Below are 17,809 nucleotides of genomic sequence, written 5' to 3' on the forward strand. Positions count from 1 at the left end.
TGTGCAGGCTGCTCCTTATGCCCACGGTGGAGCTCACTGTAGGATTAGGGCCTATAATAATTATTCTTCCACATCCTCATGATCTAGCATCCCTTTTACTGAAAAGCCATTTATGGAACGCATGCCCTTAAAATATAACATAAGCAGGGCTGGCGCTTCCAGACCAGGATTTGGGGGGGCAGCATTTTGCGGCTCTTGACGGCAATTCGGCAGTGGGGGGTCCTTCCGTGTTCCAGGTCTTCAGCGGCAATTTTGCGGCGGGTCCTTCACTTGCTCCGGGACCCGCCGCTGAAGTGCCCCAAACACTGGGAGTGCGGAAGGACCCCCTGCCGCAGAATTGCCGCTGCCGACCGGGAGCGCAGAACGTCGCCTGCCTAGGGCACCAAAAACCCTGGCGCCGCTCCTGAACATAAGCTTGATGCCACAGCCCTTCCTCACATACTCACTAGTCAAGTGAACAGTGCCATTGACTTCAATGGCTTTAACTGTATGCGTCCTGGTCTACAGTAGGAATTTACTTTGGTACAGCTACATTTCTCCAGGGTGTGAAAAATCCACACCCCCGAGAGACATTGCTCCTGACCTAACCCCTGGTGTAAACCAGGGCTAGCGCGCGCTACTGCTTCTTGGGGAGGTGGATTACCTACACTGATAGGAGAAGCCCTCCCATCAGGCACAGGTAGTATCTACACTGAAGCACTACAGTGATGCAGCTGCACGGCTGCAGCATTTTAAGAGTAGACAAGCCCTCAGTAAGGACTACGCATGTAAGAGTTTCATGATTTAAGATGCACCTTTGTAAATCAGGAGTAAAGCCAGTGAGGTTAACACATTTAAAACTAGCAAAAGAAAAAAAATCAGCAACTACATCTTTGTTTTCCTTATGAAATAATTCTATCCAACCTCTGGCCATACAGAAACTTTGGATTTGGAAGGAAAAAAAGAAAAGAAAAAAAGAGAGGGTGTTAAATAAAGTAAGGAGAGGAAAAACAAAAAAGCCTACTCCAGCCACTGATGCCCTTCCCTATATTTTGTGAGCCCAGTGCTCAAATAATGTCAGACTAGCTCATCCTTCATTCTTTCGTTCCTCCCACATTCAGTCATGCCACTTTGTTCTAAGCCTTTAGCCTACTCTGGGCCAGCAGGTGGAGCAGCAGATAATATTTTCAATCCCATTCAGAGCAAAGGAGCCCATCTTGTTCTTTCAGGAAGCTTCAGGAGGAGGGTCATAGCTCAGTGTGCAGCCAATCAGTGCCAAGGCTGCCAGTTAACAGAGCAGAATGGGCTGTAGTTTAGTGAAATAGGAAAGCTGCAAAACAGTGTGGAGTGTTCCTGTTGTAAATAAAAGAAAAAAAAAAAGTTTCTCAAGTCATAGCTCTACAGCCTTGACCAAGTACTAGCACTGGAGTTTGTGCTTTACAAAAAAATAACACATTGGACTTTATTGTGCTGCATTAACACCCTATTCCTATTGTTTGTATTTTTTTCAAAATATGGCAAAGGTTCAGGTGAACAATGTAGTGGTGTTGGATAATCCTTCTCCTTTCTACAATCCTTTTCAGTTCGAAATCACGTTTGAGTGCATAGAGGACCTGTCTGAAGGTGAGTAGATTTTTTCCCACTACGGATTTTATAACCCAGAGCTACTAGTTTCAGGTTTTAAAAGGTTTAAACTTTGCCAAGGCCTGCTGCTACTATTTAACAGTTTCTCCTTCGCTGCCTCGGTGTGACTAGATGAAAGGATGTGCTGGCAGGCATCTAAATGCTGTTTAGAAATGCTCTGTCTTAGGCTGGCGCGTTTAGGTTGAAAGGCAAGGGAAAGTTGATTATTGTGTCCTCAGCTGCAGAGTTGAGGGCTGCTGTATTTCGGATCCAAACGCTGCATTTTAGAACGTGAGCTTAAGTTGCCAGGAACTTGTTTGAGTGGTGGTAGCCATGTTGCCAGCTTTGTGTTTGTGTGTGTGTGTGTGTATATATGAGGGGTTAACCAGCACATCTCAGCGTGCATCTCTTTTGCTGAGGTGAACTGTTGCTGAGCAGAGCAAAGCGATATGCTGCTGAAACGTTGCACTAAGTGGGGAAAACACATCCCAGGAAATATTTCCATTGTCTTGATATTCGATTTGAATATTTTTTGGAGAAAACATCGGGGCGGGGGAGGGTTGGTTAAAACAGAGAGATTTAAATGTAGCTGTAGCACTTAGTATTTTACAAAATGTCTGAAAATAATCAAGGTAGCCGACTGAATCCCTTCACAGATGTAGTATTATTGTGGGTACTAAGCCCCCCGGAGAGGGAGGGCGGGGGAGGGAAATAATATTTTTAGCACTCACTTGAAAGTTGCTGTTTGTTGGCAGCCAGGGGTCCAGGTGTACTGTGCTATGTCCTGCCAGCTGGGGATCTCAGGTTCACTCTTCAAACCTAGTCTTTTGCTCCCCAGCCTATACAGAGCGGGGTGCGCGGGGCAGGGAGTGAGGTCAGCAATGTACCCACCCACTGCCGAGTACAGAGAGTGGACTAGGCATTAACTTTTGCATCGCTCAGCAGCGACTCCTCCAGTGCGGGTTACCCTCACCAAATTCTACAGGAATCGTCCAGAAGGGTTCACAGCAGTGACCCTACCGTGTACTGGGCCAGTGCTGCAGGTTAATAAACAGGATTTTTACAGCAGAAAGCAAAATCTATTTCTCTTCTGGCCACAGGAGCTCTCCGGGACCATTGGTCTCACCACTGTGGTCTGGGAGACGGGAATGGGCTTCTTTTAGCTTCCCTCAAGAGCACTGGCAGAACAGGTGAATGAAGCAAGCTATTAGTGACCAGTCTGAAAGTTACTTAAGCGTTGGAGAGAGGAGTGGGAGTGCTTGTGGCCACAACTGATTTGCAGCTTGTGCTCTCTGTGCCCTCATGAAGAGGACTGATCCAATAGGTGCTAGTCACGGCACCACTGTTGCTCACATGTGATACATGGGGAGCCCAGCATTTTAAGGAGTAGGGGAAAATAAACATACTTATTTTTGTTTTAATTTTATGGGGGAACTAAACAGTTCAAAGCTTTGATAATGGGATATATGGAGTGTTTTATACCTTTGTGTCACCAGTTCAAATCCAGCCCAGTTCTGTATCTTTCAGTCACTACTATTTTATTATATGTTGGAGGCTTACACTACATGCATTTGGTCAGACCAGTTTCCAGGGGGCAAGTGTCCACATCACAGAAAACACCACAATATTTGGTCTAATTGTCATACTTGCTGGTACTCTCCGCAGATGCCCCGTCTACACTCAAGATTTCCTTAAATTCTCTAACTGTTGCTTTAGCATTATTGCAGCTCACCAGTTTTCTCAGTGGTAGATGAGTTAGTTTAGGCCAGCTGCCATCATTTGTACAGGTATGTGGTAAACACCTGTGCTGAGGTAGTGAGAAATTTTTTAAAGATTTCTCTAGTGTAAACAAGGCATCCATGCCATGGTGCTCCTCTTTCAGACTACTTGGATGGTAGAGCTGGTGCAGAAAGCAGCCTGTTTAATTGGTGGTGCTCCAGACAAGACACAGATTACACCAGTGCTGCAAAGACTTAAACCCTCCCTTCCTATTTGTGTACATTTGTATATCTCACACTCAACACTAGATGGATTTAAATGAAAGTTAGGCCAGGCTGATTAGTGGCTAAATGAGCAGAAATAAAGACTGCTTACTTCAATTTTTTTTTGCATTATTATCCCTGTTTTCAACTGAGAATGCGAAGTACAGGTATAGCATAACCACCAATCACCATGTGTCTACCTCCTCATGGCCACAGATGTTGATCTTTCATATAAGTCAGCAGTTCTCAAACTGTGGGCAGGACCCCAATGGGGTCGCCAGAGCCAGCATTAGAATTGCTGGGGCCCAGGGCTGAAGCCCAAGCTCCACTCCGACCCAGTGCAGCCGGGCTTGGGCTGTGGCCCCCTCTCTGCCGACCCAGGGTGGCAGGGCTTGGTCTCCAGCCCCTGCTCGCCCCACCCAGAGTGATGGAGTTTTGGCTCTGGCCCTCCCCCTGTGGTCATGTAGTAACTTTGTTGTCAGAAGGGGGTCATGGTGCAATGAAGTTTGAGAACCCCTGATATAAGTCATTATAATTAGAATTATTATTATTATTACAGATAATCTTTTCTTCATAAATTTTATGAAGAAAGGTGTATCCTTGCTTTAATTTCCAAACACTAATATCTTGGTCACTTACTATATTTTTTCCTCTCCAAATCAGACCAATACCATGCCAATTTAATTTTTTAACTTCATCTATTTAAAGTATTTTAAAATTACTGATGGGCACGCAGTCCTAAACAAGTAGGATTTGATAGTTACCCTTTTGCATATAATTTATGAAATAACTTTTACTCTCTCAGTACCCCCCGCCCCCAAATATTATTCCTAGTCTGAAATGTTGTAAACTATCAGTCCAGAATGATTTATACAGCAGTGCTTTGGAACAGTGGCTTATAATGGATACGCTATGAACTTCCCTGGCCTACACAATACTCCACAACTGTGTGTGGTATATTTACATAGGAATTGCCGTAGTGGATCTGACCATTTACCTGTCTAGTCTCATATCTTGTCTTGGCAATACCCAAAACCAGATACTTCAAAGGTTGGCAAATAATTCCCATCCAGCACCTGGAAAATTATGCTGTGCTATACAAAGGGAACAAAATGCCTTCCTGAATCCTATGAGTTATGCCATTTTTAAAAAATAAACATACCAAAAAGTATGAGAAAAAATAGGGACTTGAATCATAAAGCAGCCAAGTTGTGTTACAATGTTGCATTTTCTTCCTTACTTCGGGCTAGTCTACACTGGCAATGCTAAAGCAGCGCCTTGGCAGTGCTTTAACATGGCTTGTGTGGTCGCTGGCAGAGCGTTCTCCCAGTGCTCTTAAAAAACCCACCCCCACAACGGGCGTAGCTCCCAGCACTGGTGCATTGTCTACACTGGCGCTTTACAGCATGGAAACTTGCTGCGCTCAGGGGGGTGTTTTTTCACATCCCTGAGCAAGAAAGTTGCAGCGCTGCAAGTTGCCAGCGTAGACAAGCTGTTAGGCTCCTGTCCTGTATCAGGAATGCCTAGCATAGACTCCTGTTTGCACCTGTGCAGAGTGTCTTGTTGAAGACTATGGAATGGCACAGGAGTGTGCGTGATCAGGGCACAAGATGAAAATGTGTCACATCAGGTTTGTTTTTAAAGGCACTCTCTGAAACAGATTTTAAAATAAATTCCATTTTAAAAAAAGGAAATAATCACAAATGGCATCTTTCAGTAAGAAAAACCCATCATAGTGACCTCTTATTGTTTGTTTAAAATGCAAAAATTCTGGCAGGTTAATTCTGCCGTGTGTGTTTTAACTGGAAAGTGAAAGTTAAAAATAAGCAGAAGTAAGAGCTAATGGATGTTAGTTGATAGTTTCAGTTTTTAAACAGGGAGTTGGGACAGAGAGTAAGCACAGCAATATATATGGGCCAGGAAACCTATGAACTGTTAGTATTGTTCGGTTTCTTTAAATTGTATTATGAAACCATACAATACATTTGATTTTACATAAAATGGTTATAAATTCCATCTCAAGATTCAGGTTACATCCAAACACCAAAACCTTTACTGAGAGTATTCTGTAATCACAATATCAATTATATCTCTGTGTGAGTGTGTACGTGTGTACAGTGGGCTAGCTATTCAATTAACAAGGTAGCCTGCTCTGGAAAAAAAGTAAAATGGGGGGGTGGGAGAGCAGGGAGAACTCTGCTTGGATGTTGTACTGCTGTTTAGTCCATGGCTACCTCATGTAAATGAGCTCTTCACTTTCTACACATCACTATTCCCTACTGCCACTATGTCCAGTGTCCCTCTCTCTCCATTCATGAGAAGCCTAAGTCCAAAAATGGGATTACACAGCCTTTTCCCAGGGGGCTTGCCATTTCTGAATAATGTTGGCAGCAAAGGGTGTACAACTTAGAAAGCTCATGTAGAGTTGTATTGGTATAACTAAAGCGGTATGATTATGCTAGTAAATTTCCCCTTGTAGACAAGCCTGTAATCTTTATGGACCAGCAGCTATGGAGGCAGTTTTGGGCTAAAGTCCTAAATAAGCAAGACCTGGGATCCTTAGGCTATGGACTGACTTTTTCAAAGAGAGAGAATTAAATTTTGTGCAAATTTTGGGCATTTTTTAAAATGTTGTTTTTGTTTTAATGTAGATTTGGAATGGAAAATAATTTATGTGGGTTCAGCAGAAAGTGAGGAGTATGATCAAGTTTTAGACTCCGTTTTAGTAGGACCTGTTCCTGCAGGAAGGCACATGTTTGTATTTCAGGTAAGTTTGTTATTTTCAATATTGCTAAAACAATTGAGTTAATTCAGTGTTTAAAGGGGACAGCCTAAAGCAAAGCAGCATTTCAGTAATATATTTTTTCCTAGCAAACACCATTTTGTGTCAACTCCTTAAATCTACTGTTCCTGACTTTAAGGCCTTATCTGCACGAGCCCTTGTTTTTCCTGAAATTTCCTACTGCTACAGCTTCACTTGTGGTATCAATGAGGGAATGGGGGGAGGGGGCAAGGTTAGACAACACAGTGGTTAAAAATGCCAGTTAGCTGGTCTATGATAGCACTTCCCAACATTTGTACCACTGGTGAGGTTGTGGTGGGGATAGCAGTTGTGGGAAATTTGGGTATAAAAGGTTAGTCTAGGCCCCTCCTCCCAGTGACCAGCTCATAGTAAAACTTAACAGGACAGCCATCTATTTAACTTTGTTCAGCAAGACAATATTGCATCATGATGTTTGGATCTTCATGCCATGATGTTAGAATTGCAACGCAATGTCACAAGTCCTGAAATAAGTTTGGGATTCTCAATGTAGCATTGAAGCACGTCAGGGAGACACATGAGGATTAGGACTCACCCATAAATTTTCAGATGTTTGGAAATCCTAAGAGCTACCAACTGACAAAGCCGAAGAGTTACAAATAAAGCAGTGCCTAAGGGAAAATGGGGAGAGAATGGCAGTGAGGTGGCTTAATGCACTGGTCTGGTTTAAGTCTCACTTTAATTCCTAGTGGTGCTTTTTCCATATCACAAAACCATGATTCAGGCTTGGTCTACACCTAAAATTTAGGGCTGGTTTACACCTAAAACTTAGGTCAATGTAGCTATGTTGTTCAGGGGTGTGAAAAATTCACACATCCCAAGAGACATTGTTAAGCTGACCTAGGCCTCAGTAGAGACACAGCTAGGTCGACTGAAGAATTCTTCCATTGGCCTGGTTACTGCCTCCTGAGGAGGTGGATTGACTACAGTGACAGAAAACAAGTGACTATGCTACAGCAGCACAACTGTAGGTATGCTACTGTAGGGCTTGTAGTGTAGTCATATCCTCAGTTCAGCACAACCTCTTTTTATCCAGTGCTAGCCTCGTCTAATAAAAGAGGACTATAAAATGCACTGGCAGAAGTGTCAGACTAAAACTAAAATTAGCTCCTTCCAGAAGAACTGTACTTCCATCCCCACATGAGAACTGCACTTTATGGCAAAGATACACTGGAGTTCACACATATAACTAAAGAAAATAACCGAAGACATGAATGAGCTTCTATCTTTCTGACAGTTGATACAATTGTTTTAAGGGTGGTGTCAAGGTGTGTGTAGAAAATGTCTAAGGCATCTTGAATAAACATGTACATCCCAATTATCTGAATGCTTCAGAGCACATCTGAAACTTTCGGATAAAGGAAAACTTTATTTTACAGGGCAGGTCAAAGGCACAGCAATAAGAGCAGGAAGATGGATACATTTAGCAGTCTTTTATATACAAATCATTCTCTAAGCACTTCACTATTAATTAGGTTTCAATACTGGGGCTATTTTCTCCCCACTACCAATAAAGAAGATGTATGAGAAATTACTTCCCTTATTAGAATTTCTTCCACTATCAAGTTTTAACCCTTTAGTCATAAAAACTTACTATGTAAATTGACAGAAGAGGTCTGTGGCCTCCTGCTGCCTTTAGAAACGGGTTGCAGTGCAGTGAGCTGGTATTTATGCCTCTGTTTTTTTAAAGATACATTAGTTTGAGTGAAGAATCTGATTCATTTTTAAAACTAAAAATTACAATTAATATTTTTTAAGTTATAAATGTTGCTTGTGGTAGAGAGAGATGGGAGGAAGAGCTGATGTTGTTTATCTAAAGAGGCACATCTCTGGACATGTGAAGTTTGGACAATCAGGGTTACCTGTATAACATGTCCTCCAGATATGATATTTACACAGGAAGGAATCATTTATCATGTTTCAACTATGAACATTTATCTTACCTCAGGCAAACTAGGAGTTAGACATGGAGAACATTGGTTATATTGGAATATATCCTGTGCATGATTCTGTACAAGCTCACCTGTAAGTTCTCCTACCTGTTTCTTTAGCAAAGTACCTGCAGCCCAAAGTATATTAAACTTTGATCATCAAATTTCACAAGGGGGTTTGGACCTGGTTAATACTTAAATGGGAGACCACCAAGCATAGGTGCTGACTCCATGGGTGCTCCGGGACTGGAGCACTCATGGAAAAAAAAATGGGTGCTCAGCATCCACCAGCAGCTCCCCCAATCGGCGCCTCCCCTTCCCCCCAGCACCTGGCACCTGCCGGCAGCCCCGCCGGTCAGCACCTCCCCTTTCCCTCCAGCACATCCCGTGATCAGCTGTTCCGCAGCGTGCAAGAGACACTAGCGGGGAGGAGTGAGAACGCTCAGGGGAGGGGGTGGAATGGGGTGGAAGAGTCAGGGCAGGGGCAGAGCAGGGGTGAGGCTTTGGGGGAAGGGGTGGAGTTGGGGTGGGGCCGGGGAGAAGCCCAGGGGAGCATCCCCCCGCCCTCCGGCACATTAGAAAGTTGGCATCTCTGCCACCAAGAACAAAGCAGGGCACTGCAGGAAGTCATGCTGGTGATTCAATAGGCAGTATTTTCTTCCCTCTGCGTCAGTAACTGAACCAATGCCCCAGTATAGGATGCTGTGTTGCTGTAGGGGCAATCTTTTGATAAGATGTAAAATTAAATTCGGAGCACCTGGGCACATTAAAGATCTCACAGCACTTTCTGCACAAAAGGGTGACTCGGTGGTGCTGTTTAGACTAGGAAAATTAGGTGAGTTTGGCAAACATGTAAATAGTTGACATATGTTAACTAAAACATTGTTAAACAACACTTTGTACTTAGTCTAGATGAAGACAGTGGCATTTTAAAAAGATGTTAACTGGTTGTGGTTATTAGTAAGGGACAAGCTAATGACCATGACCAGATAACATGTTTTAAAGGCTAGTGTTTTGTTCATGCCAGGTGCTAAGTGGCTTTAAAAATGTGTTAACGCACATTAACCAACACTGAGAGAACACACAACATATGACAGATGTTTTTAGTCACATCACTTAATGCACTTTTGGAAGACACTCAGATACTGCTGTGAGGAGTGCTATATAAGAACCCATATAGAATGCAACAGACTAGAACATGATTGCTGAACACTTCATTCTCCTAGTCTAGACAAGGCCATGCCTTTCTATAACACAATCTGCTTAATTAAATTCTGCCTATTTAAATGCTCCCTGCAGTTTCAAGCCATTATTTTCACTCTCTGTATAAATCTGTTGTTGTGCATTGATGGAATTGCTAAATCTTTCCCCAGAAGCATCTGCATTTCATTGGCAGGTGAGGAAGCAATTATTGTATGTGCACGAGTATGTATATTTTCATATAGGGCCAAATTTTCTGGTGGCATAACTGTAGTAAGTGGAGTTCAGCCAGAATCTCCAGTGACGTGGATTCCACAAACTCCCTTGGATGCCTATTCCAGCTCTCAACTATCCTCATAGTTAGAAAGTTTTTTCCTAATATCTAACCTAAATCTCCCTTATTGCAGATTAAGCCCATTACTTCTTGTCCCACCTTCAATACCAGTGGACAGGGAGAATAATTGATTACCATCCTCTTTATAACAGCTCTTAACATACTTGAAGACTGTTCTCAGGTCTCCCCGTAATCATCTTTTCCCAACACTAAACAAGCCCAGCTTTTTAACCTTTCCCCCTAGGTCAGGTTTTCTAAACCTTTAATTATTTTTGTTGCTCCCCTTTGGACTCTCTCAAATTTGTCCATGTCCTTCTGTGTGGTGCCAGGGACGGGGGACAGTACACTAGCTGAGGCCTTTCCAATGCCAAGTACAATGGGAGAGTTACTTCCCATGTCTTGCATATGACACTCTTGTTCATACAGCCTGAAATGATATATGCCTTTTTTCACAACTGCATCAAATTGTTGGCTCAAATTCCATGATAACCCCCAGATCCTTTTCAGTAGCACTACTGCCTAGCCAATTATTCCTCATTTTGTAGTTGCACATTTGATTTTTCCTTCCTAAGCATAGTACTTTGCACTTGTCTTTACCGAACTGCATTTTATTGATTTCAGACCAACTCTCCATTTTAAGGTTGTTTTGAATTCTAATCCTGCCCTCTAAAGTACTAGCAGGCGTTCCCCCGTTGATTTCATCTGCAAATTTTTAGAAGCATACTCTCCATTCCATTCTCAAAGTCATTTTTAAAAATATTGAACAACACTGGCTCCAGGATAGATGCCTGCAGTACCACACTAGATATGTCCTTGCAGTTGACAGTGAACCATTGATAACTACTCTTTGTGTACTGTTTTTAACCAGTTGTGCACCCACCTTATAGTAATTTCATCTAGACTACATTTCCCTAGTTTGTTTATGAGAATATCAAGTAGGACTGACTGTGTCAAAAGCCTTACTAAATTCAAGATCTGTCGCATCTACTTCTTCGCTCCGATCCACTAGGCCAATACCCCTATGCAACAAGGAAACTAGATTGGTTTGGCGTGATTTGTTCTTGACAAATCCATGTTGACTATTGCTAATTACCCTGTTGTCCTCTAGGTGCTTACAAACTGATTCTTTAATATTTTTGTTCCAGTATCTTTCCAAGTATCCAAGTTAGGTTGACTGGTCTATAATTCCTGGGTCCTCTTTGTTCCCCTTTTTAAAGATAGGTGCTATGTTTGCCCTTCTCCAGTCCTCTGCGACCTCACCTGTCCTCCATGAGTTCTTGAAGATAATTGCTAGCAGTTCTGATATTGCTTCAGACAGTTCCTTAAGTGCTGTGGGATGAATTCCATCAGGTCTTGTCCACTTGAGTATATCTAACTTCTCTGAATATTCTTTAACCTGTTCTTTCCCTATTCTGGCTTGTGTTCCTGACCCCTCCTTGTTGTTAATAATTATGTTAAATAGCTGGTCACCATGAATCTTTTTAGTGAAGACTGATTTAAAACAGGCATTATAGACCTCAACCTTCTTGATATGATCCGCTAGCTTTCCTTCCCAGCTAAGTAGTGGACCTACATGTTCCTTCATCTTTCTCTTTCTCCTTACGTATTTATAATTTTTTCTTATTGCCTTTTATTTCCCTTGCTAGGTGTAACTCATTTTGTGTCTTAGCCTTTTCGATTTTGGATATACTGCCTGGCTGCCTTGGTCCGTGCCTGATTTTGGATAATATTGTTTGGCTATTCCCACCACACTGGTGCTGTTGTCCCCTGGGGTGTAACATCTCTTCCTTCTCCTCAGTAGCCACAGCCCCTAGTTAAGGTATCTAGGTTGGTTTATGGATACTTGTAGAATCAAGGAAACAAGGAACAGGAGCCAGTGACATACGATTAACCAGCTCAACAGGCCACAGTACTAGAATGTATAATAAACTATGAGAAATATGTTTGGCTGTAACTTTCCCAGCAATAGTGCAGTGCTTAATTGCTGTTTTGTAAACATGAAGCAGTTTATGCAAATAATCCCTTGAAGAAACATGCATTGTTACAAGTCCTAGGTCTAGGGTGAAACAAAAAAAATCAACAATAAGTTATAGCTAAAAGGCATTTCAAGAGATTGGGGTTATGCCCCATTTTATGATACATTTTTTTTTAATCAACAACTATACTGTTACTGCTAGATCATTCAGAAAGATTAATGCATATTAATTAGGCCTGAGTTACTGGTTGAAAATGTGTCAGAAGCGAAGAGAGAGTTGCATTTAACAACACACATGGTAACAAACTTCGTTATGGGGAGGGAGGCAAATAGAGTTGCCAACTTTGTAATATTTAAAAAATGGACACTCCAGCAAGCAGGGCCGGCTCCAAGCACTAGCTCAGCAAGCAAGTGGTTGGGGCGGCACGTTGGGCTCTTCAGCGGCAAGTCCCTCGGTCCCTCTTGGAGGGAAGGACCTGCCGCTGAAGAAGAAAGCGGCACACTGTAGCTGCTGCCGAAGTGCTGCCAATTGCGGCTTTTTCTTTTTACCCCCCGCTGTTTGGGATGGCAAAAACCCTGGAGCCGGCCCTGCCAGCAAGAGTGCTGGAACTGGCCTGCCCCTTCTCCCTGAGGTCCCACCCCTCCATCTCACCTCTTCCCCCGAGGTCCTGCCCTCTGTTTGTTTCTCTTTCTCCTTCCTCTGTTACTCGCTGCTCTTTCCCCCCTTCCACCTGTCGGGAGAGACTTTTCTGCAGAGCTGGGGCTCGGAGCTGCAACTGCCCAATGCAGGTAGGAGGGGGCCCTGGCTGAGTAGGGACTGACCTGGGTGATGAACCAGCACCTCCCTGCCCCACCCCCCCCAATAACTGGACTTCGAGTGTGGGTGTCCGGTCAGTAGATCTGATCAGACACTATCAGATCCTCTTTTCAACCAGACTTTCCAGTTGAAAACCGGGTACTTGGAGATCCTAGAGACAAAAGACATACAGGTTCCTTCTCTTATTAGCCTGTGGAATAGCTCAAACCTCACTGCAATCCAGTCCCCTCTCCTTGCTGAAGTATGATTTGCAGTTTTTCCTTACCAGATTAATCTATCAGCTATGAAAACTTATGCACCCCAGTGTAACCTCACAGACCTCATGAAAAATAAGCTAGCAAGGGAATCTTTCAAGGTTGGGGTGGAGAACAATGGCACTGCAGAGTGGAGGGACATTAGTGCACCTGGATGAACTACAGATTACCTGGTAATTGGTCAAAAAAACCCAATTTCAGATGCAAAAGCTGCCTGGTCATCTAGGTTTCAGAAGTAACAAAAAACAAACAAACAAACCCTGGAGACTGAATTGCTATGTATCTCTAGAGAGTAGTGCCCTAAATCCAAGGTTGCAATTACTGAGAGAGCAGTGTAGATGTGCTTGCACTCTATCTCCCGACTATGCATGAATCATCAATTTAAAATTTGTGCACAGCCATTGCTTAATCCACATGATGGATGTGACATACAACCCTACTGCCCCTTGCTAGATAGCCATATGGTATAAAATTGGAGATAAGGTAGACCAATCTGTATTGTTTCAATAACCTTTTCCTTTTACATTTTAGGCTGACGCTCCTAATCCAGGACTTATTCCAGATGCAGATGCAGTAGGTGTAACAGTTGTGTTAATTACATGCACCTACCGAGGCCAAGAATTTATTAGAGTCGGCTATTATGTAAACAATGAATATACTGAAACAGAATTAAGAGAGAATCCTCCAGTAAAACCAGACTTTTCTAAGGTAAGCAATGTTCTATTCTGGTCACGTATCCAAAGCAGTGTTAACATAATAGGCTTGCTTTCTTAAAAAACAAAACGAAACAATTCCTTAAGCCAGTGATACTCAGACCTCAGTAGTTCAGGAACCAAATTAGCAATCAGCATTACCCAAAAGAGCCACAGTAGTGTGAATTCATTGTTTCATTTACTACAGTATTATATATTCAGATTTAAACAGTATGCTGGGGAAGTACTTAGTTTATATATATATATATATATAAAATTCTCACAGCAAAATGAATGACCAAATATTATTATTTTATCAACTACAGTTGGTTAACAACATAGCAAAGGCACCCTGATAGGTTAATAACTTAGATCAGTTAATAATTAAATTACAGTATTTTAATATCATGTGTGCACATTAAAGAACCACTTGCAGCTTCTGAGCCTCAGTCTGACTATCACTGCCTTAAGCCATACAAAACTAGCAATCAAATCAAGCAAAAACAGAAGATTTAGAAAAAAAATTAAGGTGACACTTAGTTATCATAGTCTTGAAGGGGATTGGGATACAGGTTTTCATCCAGAATCCTTCCCAGATCAGAAGTGATCAGAAGCTATTGCCATCTTACATGGATTATGTGAAATGAGTTGTTGGTCTCTTTCCATTTCCGAATGGACAAATATCCATGTCACAAATATCATAATTGATATTCATCTTAACAAAAACTGGAGATGGGCCAAATTTGGGCTGTGGAGACTGACCTGATTAGAGTTGGCTGAATAATCGCAGATAGTTGCTAAGTCACATATTTGACTTAAAAATATCAAAACACAGAATCTAAGCTAAGAACATGAGCTAAAAAAGAGTCTGTTTTTTGTTAAACTAAATCAAGATTAGCATTAAAATGACTTGTCAAATAAGAATTATTTGGAACATAACACTGCACAGAGGGAGGGCATTGGCAAATGTTTGTTCACCTGCAAACCTGCAAGGTGTTCCCCATTGACTTCCATGGGGGTCTGTCTTTGGGGTTCTATGAGGGCACAGTGGTCTGCCTCCATGGAACACCATGTCGGGGTCAGGGCCTTTATTTGCATGGAAATTTAAGGAAGAAATGTATATAAACTGATGTTAGAAGGCTAATGGGGGAGGGTAATGAGGTAAATTTGTTTTTCCATTATAGGTAAATGATATGATGTTAAAATCTGAAGAGTGGACCAGAATAATGCATGTACTGCAATAATTAGGCCAGAGAAAAGCCACACATTCCCCAAAAATGATACCCTGATATAACTACACTTAACTTGTGGCTCACTAAAGGACACTTAAGGCCATAATTTTCAGAAATGACCAGTCATTTGGTGTGCCTAACCTGAGACACCCTACAGGGGCCTAATTTTCAGGGGTCTGGTGCATGGCAGTTCCTGAAAATCAGGCCATTTGAAGCGGCTTTGAGTTGGTCACCCAAAGTTGCTATTAACTTTGGAGATCTAAGGTGAAGATATTCAAATCTGTTCCTTTTTTTCTCCCATTTTTTATTTTTGACTTTATAATCATTTCCTTTTATGCCATTTTTTTATGGTGTAAATGCTGAAGTTTTGGCTTCTAAATATCCAAGTTTCTTCAAAAGTACTTGAACTAAAACAAAACCAAAACCCTCAGCTCCTACTTTAATCTAGTATCATTTGTTTATACAACGTTAACTCTGCTTTTAACAAAAAAGCAGCAAAACTTCTTCTGAACTATTTTCACTCAGAAATACTCCAGGAGGTTCTTAATTTTATCTAGCAATTTTGGTGGCAGGGCACATGATGAAAGTGCAGAATTCTTGGCTAAATGAGAATTCTTCTGTGCAGAATTTAGACATTTAGTTTGAGTTGAAAATGCATTGGTTAAAAACATAATTATAATTGAAGGGGAACTAAGCAGATCAGGTTTGAAAATAAAAGGTTGTCAGTTTGGGTAAGAGGAATTACTCAATGACTGTTTTTCTTTGGTGAGAAAGATCAGTTTTTAGCTCCAAGGCAGAGTTTAATTATTAATTGATTGTACTGTGATCCGTATGCAGTGACTTCGAGGGATGGGTGTAAATTGCTGCCTTCCATTTGGCAAGAGTGTGTGTGTGTGTGTGTCTGTGCAAGAATCAGAGCCACAGAATTCATACTGCTAAGGAAGCTAAGCTTTCATGATGAGGGCAGATGGTTCTACAACATGGGAGATTTTGGTGTCTTAAATCATGCTGTAATATGCACGTTTTCAATAGTTAACAACAAACTTTCCAGAGTATCTTAATTAAAAAGTAGAAAGGAGGCAGTAAAAAATGAATACATTTTTTGGCTATGTCCATACGCACATACCTGTCATCTTGTCAAAAGAAAAATAAGGGTCAACAATACTATCTAAATGGGGCCAGGTCACCTTCCTGTTCCAAAGCTAAGTACATTTTCAGATTTTTTTAATAGGAATTAAATTAAATCCAATTAAGTCAAGATCAAAATGTGATCAAAAGCACACTTATGGAGTAGTGTTACTAACATGACGAAGGATTGCAGGATCAGACAAGAACAAAGAGACACGATGTAATTAGAGCAAATAAACAGTATTACTACTTAGATTATACAATGTGCAGTCAGTTTATGAAATTCACTGCTGCAGGTTAGTGCCTCAGACTGTGCCTAGATTTTTTTTTTTTTTTTTTTGAACCAGGACCTGATAATTTAATTCTGTGCTGAACATTTGTATATATGCAAGCTAAGATAAACACACTCAAATCTCATGTTTAGGGTGGGATGTTAAGAAGGAAATCTACTCCCTTCGAGTAAGCATGGCACATTTAGCTTGGTGCAAGATGAGGGCTCTGTCATCCTCTAAAACTAGTTTGGCCACTGAGGCAGGATGCTGGACTAGATGGATTGATTCTGTATGGTAAACATCTGTTCCTGATAGATATGCAGCATCTGTAGATTAAAATTCAGGTGCCATAAATTCATAGAGATTAGTTATGTTTGTACATAAATTTATACAGTAATCTTGCATGCGCACACAACTAATATACTTTCTCCTCCTCCAGCTACAACGGAATATTTTGGCATCTAACCCCAGAGTCACAAGATTCCACATTAACTGGGAGGACAACACTGAAAAACTGGAAGATGCAGAGAGCAGTAACCCAAATCTACAGTCACTTCTTTCTACAGATGCATTACCTTCAGCATCAAAGGGGTGGTCAACATCAGAAAATTCATTAAATGTCATGTTAGAATCTCATATGGACTGCATGTGACTACCATCGTTTTGATACTGTACGTGTTAAGCTGTAAAAACAACCAGAACTATTTGCCTGAAATTCCTTAAGTACATAGTCAACAAACAACGTGAAGAAGTTGTTTTAAAACATCCTGTAGAAAATTTATAAGAAAAAAACAGTATTTGAGCAAATTGTGGAATATAAATACAACTATTTTTAAGTAGTTTTTTCTCTGTGTTATTTTATTTGCTCTAAACTTAATCTGATTAAAGCATATGTATTATTTTTCTCTTTCTCTGTAAATGTAATTAAAAACCTAAAGAACAGAAAGTTAAAAATATTTAAGCACAGATGGAATAGTGATGACTTGGGCTCATCTCTAATATTAATAATGCTGAATACAATTTCATTGCCCTTTAATAATAGGTTAGGAACAAAACTGTCTTTTGATAAAATGCAAAGAAAGGGGGGAAAAAAGTGATCTCTACAAAATAATCCTAAAATGTCCTCTACTGTGAAAACAGACAGCACAGTATAATTTTAGGTGCAAACATCTATGCCTTTCAAGGCACATACTTGTTACTTAAAGCATGCAATTTGAGCTCTACCATCTGCTATCTGGGATTTTAGGATGTGACTTTTTTTTTTATCTCCTGCTGCTATTAAGTCATTTTATATAGTCTGTTAAGAACAATGTTTCATTTGTAGTAGGTGGGCGCAGCAAAGAACTCTCTTTCAACCATGCTAATAGCTTGCACAATTGGTTGAAAGGTTTCAAGCAGTTACAAAATTTAAACTTCAAAAGGAGTAGCATGAATATTTAATAAGAAAAAAAATTGCTCCCTATAGGATTATGATGTACAATCATGGCCTGGTACACTTACTTTTTTAAAAGCCTCTTTATTCATGTAGTTGGTTTAGATAGTTAATAAGAAGTTGAAGTGCTTCATCCT

General features: G+C 41.1%; 2 protein-coding genes across 5 annotated transcripts in view; one reads left to right on the forward strand and one right to left on the reverse strand.

The window, feature by feature from the left end:
- Nucleotides 1-17,809, reverse strand: part of MCM9 (minichromosome maintenance 9 homologous recombination repair factor) — a 73,189-nt gene that overhangs the window by 24,688 nt on the left and 30,692 nt on the right. The window contains exon 8 of one of the 4 annotated variants that reach the window (XM_075063905.1): nucleotides 16,290-16,566. The exons of 2 other annotated variants lie outside the window; for them this stretch is intronic. In XM_075063905.1, coding sequence (XP_074920006.1) covers nucleotides 16,415-16,566 — 152 coding nt within the window. In that variant the 3' untranslated portion in view covers nucleotides 16,290-16,414. Of the gene's footprint in view, nucleotides 1-16,289; nucleotides 16,567-17,809 lie in introns of those variants that run through there. One more of the 4 variants, XM_075063904.1, reaches the window with a different exon arrangement.
- On the forward strand, nucleotides 1,278-17,079 carry ASF1A (anti-silencing function 1A histone chaperone). Its single transcript, XM_032780545.2, has 4 exons — nucleotides 1,278-1,602; nucleotides 6,236-6,351; nucleotides 13,448-13,624; nucleotides 16,680-17,079. The coding sequence occupies exons 1-4, from the start codon at nucleotides 1,494-1,496 to the stop codon at nucleotides 16,890-16,892; spliced, it is 615 nt and encodes a 204-aa protein (XP_032636436.1). The 5' UTR covers nucleotides 1,278-1,493; the 3' UTR covers nucleotides 16,893-17,079.

The sequence above is a fragment of the Chelonoidis abingdonii genome, chromosome 3 (genome assembly GCF_003597395.2).
Source record: "Chelonoidis abingdonii isolate Lonesome George chromosome 3, CheloAbing_2.0, whole genome shotgun sequence".
NCBI lineage: Eukaryota > Metazoa > Chordata > Testudines > Testudinidae > Chelonoidis > Chelonoidis abingdonii.

Bases quoted from the DNA above. Each gene is read 5' to 3' on its own strand.
- ASF1A (XM_032780545.2), top strand. From the start codon at position 1,494: ATGGCAAAGGTTCAGGTGAACAATGTAGTGGTGTTGGATAATCCTTCT. The intron at 6,352-13,447 runs GTAAGTTTGTTA...TTTACATTTTAG, and splicing joins GGCACATGTTTGTATTTCAG to GCTGACGCTCCTAATCCAGG. The intron at 13,625-16,679 runs GTAAGCAATGTT...CTCCTCCTCCAG, and splicing joins TAAAACCAGACTTTTCTAAG to CTACAACGGAATATTTTGGC.